We start from the raw sequence: 11,081 nt of genomic DNA, 5'->3' as shown, positions 1-11,081 counted from the left end.
TGTTAGGTTTCCCATTTAAACAATTGCATTGTGTTAAACTGACTTGAAACAGTTGCGTTTTGGTTCAACTCAATATTTTTATTTTGAAAGAACTTGTTTCAATTAAGTAGGCCAAAAATAACATTTGATGCTTTACTTCAATTTACTTCAATTTAATTAATCCAACACAAATCTTTACAACCACTTTACTTCATTCATTTGAGTTGAGAGTATATAAACAATTTTACTTGTGTAACTAGGAAGTGGATTTCCCCTTCCCATCATGCTTTGCACAGGGCTTGATAAGGAGAGTAAATGTTTAAATGTTATTTTAGGCATTTTTTATTAAGATGATAAAATTGGGAGACTTGTTAATGTTTAATGCTCTTTTATGTTTGTATTTACAACAGTTTCTGGTATGTTAGTGTTTTGGGGGGTTACCATTGTGGTGAAGTGTAGTGCATGTGCTTGGGTTGAGGACCTGCTAACATGAATCAAAGTTGTTTTAATAATAAAAAAACAACTACTTTGGGCATTCCATGAATGTAACAAAACCATCTCATGGCTATGCCTAACAAGTTGGCTAATACCTAAAGTTAAGTAAATCCAATCTTTTTTTTTTTTTGAGTGTAGAAGGATGTCTGCCTAATAATTTATGTTCCAGTTAAATGTTTTAGTTTGAGTTCAACAAGCATAAAAAAACACTTAATCAATGTATCAATTTCATTTAAACTATATTTTATCAAATTGAGTTGGCTCAACTCAATTACATTTCATCGCATGAATGTGTTTTTTATGAGTTGGGGCTACATATATTTATTGGATGGAAATCCTGCTTTCAATTAAATTGAGTTCATCCAATGAATTATTTTTTTGAGTGTATTGTAAAAAAATTGCTCTGTAAAATAAATGAAAATGAATCAGGGCTCGCAAAATTTCAAAATCGCAGGTAGCCCTTCGGGCAAACATTCTTCAGATTTTGGTAGCCCAAAATGAATTTAAGTAGCCCGAATAAAATAAAAAAATACATTGGCTGAACTTCACTGCGGACAAATCAGCATGATTGAAAACTTCAGTGATAGCTGTTTTCTTCAAATAACAAGTCAAGAGAGTAGGGGTGCAACAGATCACAAAACCCATGGCTCGGATCATATTGCATTAATATCATATCAGATTTTGAGTAACAGATCGGATAATTTTGCAGATGAGCAAAAAAAAATATGGTTCTTTATTTATTTAAATAACAGAATACTTCTTCGATACAACAGCAAAAACTAGTAGGGATGTAACAATTCACTCAACTCACGATGCGATGCGATACGATTCACGATACTGATTTCACAATACAATTTTCTCACAATTTTTCTTTTTAACAAAATGAGATTTAAGACAAATTATAAATGAAAAGGTGTCCTTTTATTATTTCTCCAAACAAAATGCTGCACATTTCTTTGTGAAATTGAAATATCTCAAATAATAAAACTAACTTGAAATGTTTTAACAAATCCCAAATCAAATAATAAAATAATAATACAAATAAAATAAATTTCTTCATATAAACAAACTAAGGCTTTGGCTGTGCTTTTTCCATTTAAAATCAGAGGCAACCACTGCTAAGACAAAGATGCTAAATAAATACATGTTATTTAGATTGCAATCAGATTGTATAAATTTGAAATTTGAAGCAAAAACAGAATGGTCTGCTTTTAGCTTTGTGAATGAGATGCAAATGTCACTCTCTGACAGCAGGTGGCGCTTATGGAACAGCAGGTATTTATAGGCTGCTGCCCCTTTAAGACCGAATGCAATATAATGATGCCCTTGAGATTTCTTTCACCACTGTTTACGTTCACTTAAGACATAACCGACTATGTTTACGAGAATATTTGCCGAGACCGTTATTTTGAGATAATTTTGTGTGTATATGTTCATTCAGATGCAAGGATATGCGAAAGAGGCATCAATTCTGTGTAGGGCTGTGAAAATGGCTGAAAAACTAAATTCGAATTTTGTACTTAAATATGATCAAAATTCGAATTATATTCAAATTTAAAATGCATAATTTCAGGTAGGGTGAAGAAAAGCATTTGGCTTCTCTTCTGAGGCCACAATGCAACGTTTTTGCATTCGAATGTGGATTTTTATTTTAAATTCGCCGAATATTCGAAATGAAAAAATTTTTTTGACAGCCCTAATTCCCGACTGGAAAACACAATAGCCCCGGGGCGTCGGGCTAGCGATTTTGCGAGCCCTATGAATATTTTATATGTATATTATTTTTGCTTTACACTACAGTAGGGAAGTTACAATACTTATTTCCTAAGTTCTACACTTAAAAGAGATATTTTGAATTTGGACTAACGTTACCCATTTAAACCGCTAGCTGTCAGCAATTAATTCTGCACTTTTAAGCTTTTATTTTGACGGAAATGGCAGTAGAGCTTTTATTTTAAAGGAAAACTCCAGCTTCAGTGGGAAAAAAAACACATCGAAGAATAACACTGGGGGGGGGGGCTATTTTAGAGGGCCTTAATTTAATTTTTGTTAAACTTTTAATAAATTGCTGTTAAATTGTGTAAATTTCATGATTTCAATTATTAGTCAGGCTTTTTGATTGCTAATTTTAATTAAAACCTTCAAAACAGAGTATAAAAGACAGAATTTGGGAAAAAATTAAACTTCAAATAAGATCTCATAGGGCCCTACTTTATTTCAGGAATTTAACCAATAACCCATTCAAAAAACCCATTGGTTTCAGAATGATGGATCTGGAAGTTAAAAAATGCTAACTCGTTTAGCATTTTATTGGAATCAAACCTGCAGCATATTATTACTGGTGGGATTTGCGAAGGCAAGGCAATCAGCATCACCACATTCCATTCAACTCGGAAAATCTGAATTTTAAAATTCCTACAAGAAAAAGTGCAAAAGAACACACTTGAAATCAAAGCCAACTGAGATAATGCAGCATGACAACACGCGGCACCCAGTTAATCAAGTAACATAAATAAATGCATATCTTCCTACATTACACATTTCACACCAGGTGTGAAAAAAGCTTTCAGTAGATAATTTTAAACCTGCAAAACAAATGCAAGTGCTACAAAATTTTGTTTATCCTTTACAAGTGATAGGTAACATCGTTATTGGCAATCCAAAGACTTTTGATTTCAGCCAGGAACCACTAAAAATCACCTAACAACACCCAAGTAACCACCTACAGTCCAACACTATATCAGCTGCACAGCAGCAGCTCATGATAGCTCCAGCTTTGTGGCAGTGAGGTCTGAATGGTCAAGCACCACTCACATTTCTTCAGAAAATGTTAAAACCTAATTTTTTATTTTCTGAGTAACAAACAAACATGAAAGATTTCATACATGAAAGCTGTTCTTTCATCTATGTGGAGAAAAATAGCATTACAACATTCTACCGCAGCATAGGATGCTATGACAAATCAGGCCAGAAAGTGTCTCTCAGCTTCCAACAGTGACGTCATGTGGACAGCAGAAAGACAAGATAGGACAAAAATTATTATACATCTGTAGAAGGAAGTGTTATACATGTGCATGCTTTAAAAAATGATAGCTAGTGGGGAAATGTCTCAAATATGGGTGAATTTTGAATAAGACCACAGACAATGTGACTCCTTTAACTTCTTGTAACACCTGTTCTGTTCTCAGGGGCAGCAGAAGAGGACCTGACAGAAGACTCTGCTCTGACACAAGTCACTGCTTCACTTCAGGGACTTCATTTCTGAATCCGGAGCAAGCACAAAGTATTCTTACACAGAGCTGTCTGACAGCTCAGGGGTAAAACAGCCACTTTATTTTTAAATATGGGTGGTTGACATTTAAGAATTAATTTTGTAGTGAAAAAATAGATCATGAAAATTCTATAGTGTGTAAATCCAATTCCATTGTTACATCGTTTTTTTTTTTTGTTTGTTTGTTAGTTTTTTTTACAGTAAACAAGATACATAGTAATCCAAATTAATTCTGTTTCGGAAAATCTACTCCATCAGAGACTTCATATGACCTTTCTTTCTCCACATACTATTTACTTTATTCTGTGAACCACAAAATAAGATGTTGTGATTTTTGCTGCCAAGAACCAAAAAGGACACAAACACATTTATACAGCCAAGGAACCGCAAAAGTCACAGTTTTCATACGTCACATGATCTATAGTAAAACAAAGCAAGTTGGAATGTAAATCACTTCAAATAAGATTTGAGAGCTATGGTGGAAAAGAAAGAGAAATATTAAAATTGTTAACTAAAACTATTAAGAATCATTTTCATTAATTGAAATAAATCTGAAATTAAATATAAATGGTAAATGAAAACCTGAAATGTTGCTTTGGCAACTAAATAAAATAAAATAAGTTTACTTTACTAAAATTACTAACACTACAAGTTAAATAAAAAAAAATACAAATTAAAGCTAGCCTAAATAAAAATAGAAATAAATAAATTAATAAATAAATGCCTGGAAATAAAAATGGCATTACCCATAACAAAATTACTAACAATTAAAACTAAAATGATTATTAGTAGGGTTGTGCCGATAGGCGATAGTATCGTGTATCGACGATAGTCAGAGATATCGCCTGTGGCTGATGCCACTGACGATAGCAAGACAATTATTATTATTATTATTATTATTATTATCAGGTTAGTAATACTTATTATTATTATTATTATTATTATTATTATTATTATTATTATTATTATTATTATTATTATTATTATTATCAGGTTAGTAATACTATCTAATTAATATTAGGGCTTATTTGTTCCATTATATTTATTTTTCCGCGTTTTAACAGTGTTGCGCATTATAACCAATCACACACGATTATGTTATGCTTATGAATGCAATGGCCAAATCGATACAGCATAGTATCGCGATATTTTCCGCGGCAATACTGTATCGATACACGGACTCCAAGTATCGATCTATTATTATACTATTTGGTATGATAATAAAATCTATTTCTTTACAATCCACTAGATGGTGGTGTTGAGTTTTTTATGGTTAGGTCCGCTGGGTCACCTCCAGCATGCAGTAAGTTAGAAAAATAAAGAGGGTGGCATCGCGGAAAGTTATCAGGAAAGACCCGTCCGCATTTAAATCGGATGTATGGACTTACTAAGGATTTGTAAACAAGGACAATACTACAGCAAGAATCAAAGTTACGTCTTCTTTCTTTGCGTGAACATTTGGGCGGTGTTATGCAAATCTTCCCACATCGTGACGTAGACATGTGGGGGCGTGTTAGAACGAGCCGTTTTAGGTAGGTGTGGTTGACTCTTAACTTTTATAAAGAATATCTCTTTGGATTTGAGACTTTAGTCTTTGCAACTTTACAGATCTTCTTTATGCACCAAGAGCTTATAACACTCCAAAGAGAAAGGAAAAATTGAAATCGCATCATATGACCCCTTTAAATACAAATTCAGTCACATTAAAAAGGCTCTTTTTAGCCTTATGCTGGAGTTGGTTCACTTTCCGGCAATGAAACGAAGTAAATAAATAATTAAATAAATTAGCACTATAATATCATGTATCGGCGATCTCACAGGCTGACGATAGGAAGATATGAAAATTGAGCATATCGCCCAACACTAATTATTAAATCTAATATTAAATCTCAAAATATTAATAGCTATAGAAAGGCTCTAAAAGCTGCCAGGTCCTAGCATATCCACAAACTTACAGAAAATAACCAAAACAATCCAAGGTTTTTATTTAGCACAGTGGCGAGATTAACTAATAACCAGACGCCACCCGATCTAAATATTCCCTCACAGTTTAATAGTAATGATAAAGTGATCTTCACTGATAAAATAGATAACATCAGAAATACAATAACAAATGTAGATTCTACAGCGTTTAATACTTTCACTCATCGCAATTTCGTTCATCGCACCCAAAGATAAACTGCAGTGCTTTACAACTATAGGAGCATCTCAATAAATTAGAATGTCGTGGAAAAGTTCATTTATTTCAGTAATTCAACTCAAATTGTGAAACTCGTGTATTAAATAAATTCAATGCACACAGACTGAAGTAGTTTAAGTCTTTGGTTCTTTTAATTGTGATGATTTTGGCTCACATTTAACAAAAACCCACCAATTCACTATCTCAACAAATTAGAACATGGTGACATGCCAATCAGCTAATCAACTCAAAACACCTACAAAGGTTTCCTGAGCCTTCAAAATGGTCTCTCAGTTTGGTTCACTAGGCTACACAATCATAGGGAAGACTGCTGATCTGACAGTTGTCCAGAAAACAATCATTGACACCCTTCACAAGGAAGGTAAGCCACAAACATTCATTGCCAAAGAAGCAGGCTGTTCACAGAGTGCTGTATCCAAGCATGTTAACAGAAAGTTGAGTGGAAGGAAAAAGATGCACAACCAACCGAGAGAACCACAGCCTTATGAGGATTCAGGGCTCAAAATTAACTTTTTTACTTGGTAGCACTGGTGCTCCCAACTTCAAAAAGTTAGGAGCACCAGCAAAAAAGATGATGCCAACCCTGAAACAACATACAGAACTACCACATTTTGCTATAAGTTTGATTGCATCATATAATAATTGTTGTTAATAGTGTTCATCGTCTGTTTGATTACGTCTTTAATTGATTTTTCCGTACATTTCTGCCATATGTACATTAACTGACAGTAACCACTGATAAGCTACTACTAAATATATTGTAGAAACTTAATTTTCTGTAAAGTTGCTTTGCAACGATTTGTATCGTGAAAAGCGCTATACAAATAAACTTGAATTTAATTTAATTTAATTTAATTAATAAATATTACAATTGTAACACTAAAATAACACTATAAACAACAACTAAATATTCAGGTCTGTTTCCAATACAAAGATACTGAATGACTTCAGAGGACTTGTCCAAGTTGTATGGACTAATTTTATTGTGCTTTTTGTCATTTTTTAAGCTTGACAGTATAAACCAACATTGACTTGTATGGACAGAAGAAGCTCAGACATTCTGCCAGATGTCTCCTTTTGCATTTCACAGAAGCCAGAAAAAAAAAAAAAGAGTTAAGTTAATGATTACAATGTTAGATTAAGTGACATCCAACCACTTAAGGAACTGCTTGAGTAAAAAAGCATCAGCTAAAACATCAAATTAGCAATTAATAATGTTGCAGATGATCAGAAGAAGATTTAGATGTTCTTTTCTGTATTCTCAATTGAAGAAATGGGTAAGGAATGCAAGATTTGAACGTTAAAAATGACATCTCACTCACACGGCATGATATTTAATGCTCAGTGTAACCTTGTTGCATCCAATTCAAGCCGTTTTATATCTTTTCAAAATAAAAGAAAACCTATCCAGATTCATTCGTGCAAGCGAGACTGAGTGGGGCTGAACATGCTCTAGCATGGTGAGACAAGAGTCAGTTCTCCTCACAGCTCAGTCAATATAAAAACAAGCTTACGTGACATGACTATTGGCACAGATATTGTTCCAATAGCAGGAGATGCTGTGCCTGAGGGTGGAGGCGTGCTGCTTGATTCATACTCATTCTGACAGACAAGCGCCAGTCAGTTCACTCAAACCAAATCCCTGTCTCGCGGGGATCAGCGAGCCCCGTTCTGACGTGCTGGAGACACTCAAAAAGACACAATCAATACGTCTTCTTCAGAGCCCAGCAGTCCAAAGGCACACTCAGGCTGAGAAGCTCTAACGATTTATTTCAGATTCAACATTGATATAATTTTTCACAGATAATCTAGGAAGGCATGAGAAAGTGGAATATGACAGGTCAGAAAATTATGCCAGACACCTAAAAAAAAAAAAAAAAGGATGAAAGAATTTTGCTTTGGGAAAATATCTGCTGAAAGATGGGAGAAAGTTTTGCCAGAAACTATGGTACAATCCTCTATATAAATATTTATTATAGCTTTTTACAAAATTGTTTTGAGTAAAAAAAGGTGTTTTTACACTACCATTGAGAAATTTTAACCAAACTATTTTACAGACTTTTCATTAAGACCCTAAAGAATCATATCAACTTGTGGAAAATGGGCATCCTATGACCCCTTTAATATAGCATCGAAGTGATATAATTGATAAATTGATATTGATAAAATATGATGCTAACTAAGTGAAATAATAAAGCATGCTGAAAAACATAAAAGCATGAATGAAAAACAATCACATGAATCTGGAACAAACAAATGATGAGACTGACGGTCTTTTATCTGAAGTTGCAGCAAAAATATGATTTCTTCAAAATGAGTATTATTGTATTCATCTAAGCAATTTCATGTCTTTATATCATATCTTAAATCATCATTATGTGACTTCTAAAATATTCTTCAAAATATTCCTAAATTAATGTTTTATTGTTATTATTATGTTTTATTAATATTTTTGTAAATAAAAAATATATTATCATTTTTAGTAGCAGTTATGTAAGAAAGTGAAAACAATAAAAAATATCAGGTAAGTTGTCACTTTTTCTGGGGCATTTGTTTTATGTGTTTAAATACATTTATACAATTAATTATTCACAGTACTCCTAAACAAGTCCTCATTATTATTATTATTATTATTATTATTACCTAATTTTTTGCTGTTTCATAAATTGTTGTTTGTTTCATAACTCTGTAGTTTAAGGTATGTGTAAATAAAATGACTTTTAAATATAAACTCACCTGAATAAAAGAGTCTGACAGAAGCCAGAATTATTATTATTATTATTATTATTATTATTATTAAACCTAAGAGTGAAAAGTTTCAAATGCTAGGCTATTTGTCAACACACTCTCACTCTCACATTTCTTTGAATTCGCGTAATTTATCTTAACCTGGAGCTCCGTTTTTGTTTACAGCTGTTCACTGAGATGCATTTTACTGTATTTTTATATGGTTATACCTTACAATAACGCTATGATTTTAAGACTGGCCGCAGTCAGCTGTGATGTGAAGGTACAAGGCACAATATCAAATTACGCTACATCACCGGCATGAAATCAGTTTCAACGGGAAATAAAGACATGGGTAGTATAGGTTACGGACAGCCTTAGGTGGTCGCTAATAAATAACTGCTTACCGATCATACTGTGATATCTGCTGCGGCCCGGATTCCCTCCAGTGTGACTTTGGTGTTTGTTGACATGTCGTGTGCGCGAACAGAGCCAAAACCGCACGGGATCATGGGAAATAGAGTTCAGCAGCACCTACTCTTCATCAGCGTAGGAAAATAATTAGCGTAGGAGATGACAAATAGCAGGCTCACTGAATTTATCTGAATTTAATAATTCAGCTAGAACATGAATGGTTAAAATTTAAATGAGACATAGGTAACCGTGCTAAAGACGTGAGGGATGAAAAACTACATTTCCTGGTTGGATAAACCTCAGAGGAAGTTGTTGAGGTGAGGGGAATTTGCACGTGGATTATTGCAGAAGTGTCTGCGAAATCCTTATGATGGTATTCCGGTTATTCCTGAGGCCACAGTTTGATGTTGATGATCAGGGGCCGTATGTATAAAGCCGCTCAGAGTAAAATTTTAGTCTTAAGTGTGTCAAAATTCTAAGATTGACGTAATTTTACTCTTATTCCTAGACTTAAGAATAAGAGTGATTCATAAAGGTTCCTAAGTGTTAAAAGAGGTCTCAGCTCCTAAATTATTTAAGAGAGCTGGAGAGGTCTCCTAACCTAGTTAGGAGTAATAAGATGGCAGCAAAGAGGAGATGACAAACACTTTCCGGCGAACATATATTGGACATATATGATAATATGGAGTTGATAAAACGATACAAACTTAATTGTAAAGATCAAAAAGTCTTTTTTTTTGTAACTGATAAAGTAACAAATGTAATAACCTCTTCCACTCAACAAGTCAATGCTCTAACAGCAGAAATGAAAGTAGAAATTAATTTTTTTTTCGCTGGAAAATTGGAAAAATGCAGCAATGCACCGGTGATGACCAGTAAGCAGGTTCTTACATACTGTGGCACTAACCCCACCAAACACAACAGTGGCCAAAAGTGATGTTTTGATTTTTTTTTTATGACCCCACATTTCACTTAAACCGTTAAAATACAAAGGACAAAAAAAAAGAACCAGTGTTGCCAACTGCTTTCAATTGAAAGTAGCTAAAACTGGTCACTTAATGTTGCTAGATGACCTCATAAAGGTGAGTTCACTGATCTATATTTATATTTATATAGATCAGTGAACTCGCCTTTAAAAATACATTTAAATATTAAAATATTTCAGTGTCTTAATTAAGTGGTTTTATTGTAGTTACATAAAATGATTGGTGTTGTGCTGCTGTGACTTTACATGAGCAGGCTCACTATTGGCTGATTCAGAGGTTGAGGTCAGCCATTTTGTGTTGACATCTTTGTAGTCCTTAGTTCACAACACTTAAGTGTCACCTCAGTCAACACTTAAGAATCAGTCTTAGACTTTACTAAAAGTTGCTTTTAGCTTCTTTATAAAAGTTTCCTTCTCTTAGTAAAGTCCTACTTGTAACTAAGAATTTTTTGACACTTAAGTCAAAGCTTAAGACTATTCTTAAGAGCATTTCTGAGAAGTTTTATACATACGAGCCCAGATCAAAAACACAGCTCCTATTTGGACCAAAACCCCAAAAAATATGAACTGATTAGTGGGTTTCTCATGAAAATTTTGAATTTCTGTATTGCCCTTTTGAGGTTCTCATATTGTAACATTGTTGTGTATTTGTTGAACTTCTAAGAGTGGGGTTTTCATTTACTTGACTTGTAAGTCTAAAGGTCAGTGCATATTTTGATTTGCACTGTCAGTGCATTATTCCTTTCAAAGACAGAGCCATTTAACTCTTCCAAATAGGATTTGGTCTGTCCCAGAATCGCTTGCCCTGTTTGAAGATCTATCTTACGGAGATGTTTGTTGTGTACACTTTAATAAATGCAAGAACCTGTTAAATCTGGAAGAGCAGCAAATGATTTAAACCTCATTAATATTCAAATTGAAAAAGCATCAATGTTATGTTTTCTACATCTCTACAAATATGATGTGGCATATAACAACCTAACTCGCATGGTAAAACGACTGACTAAACA

The 11,081-nt window shown here is 33.6% G+C and overlaps 1 protein-coding gene across 3 annotated transcripts in view; it reads right to left on the bottom strand.

Moving 5' to 3' along the window:
• LOC107739476 (E3 ubiquitin-protein ligase parkin-like) overlaps nucleotides 1-9,190 on the bottom strand; it is a 160,572-nt gene extending 151,382 nt beyond the window's left edge. For 2 of the 3 annotated variants that reach the window (XM_016551598.1, XM_016551599.1), the window contains exon 1: nucleotides 9,080-9,186. In XM_016551598.1, coding sequence (XP_016407084.1) covers nucleotides 9,080-9,086 — 7 coding nt within the window. In that variant the 5' untranslated portion in view covers nucleotides 9,087-9,186. Of the gene's footprint in view, nucleotides 1-9,079 lie in introns of all 3 variants that reach the window. The other variant, XM_016551597.1, reaches the window with a different exon arrangement.
• Nucleotides 9,191-11,081: the final 1,891 nt, after the last annotated feature.

This window comes from Sinocyclocheilus rhinocerous, unplaced genomic scaffold, assembly GCF_001515625.1.
Source record: "Sinocyclocheilus rhinocerous isolate Xijiao unplaced genomic scaffold, SAMN03320098_v1.1 scaffold345, whole genome shotgun sequence".
NCBI classification, from domain to species: domain Eukaryota; kingdom Metazoa; phylum Chordata; class Actinopteri; order Cypriniformes; family Cyprinidae; genus Sinocyclocheilus; species Sinocyclocheilus rhinocerous.
Note: the sequence above shows the minus strand (reverse complement) of the source record. Positions and strands in the feature narration are given on the sequence as shown.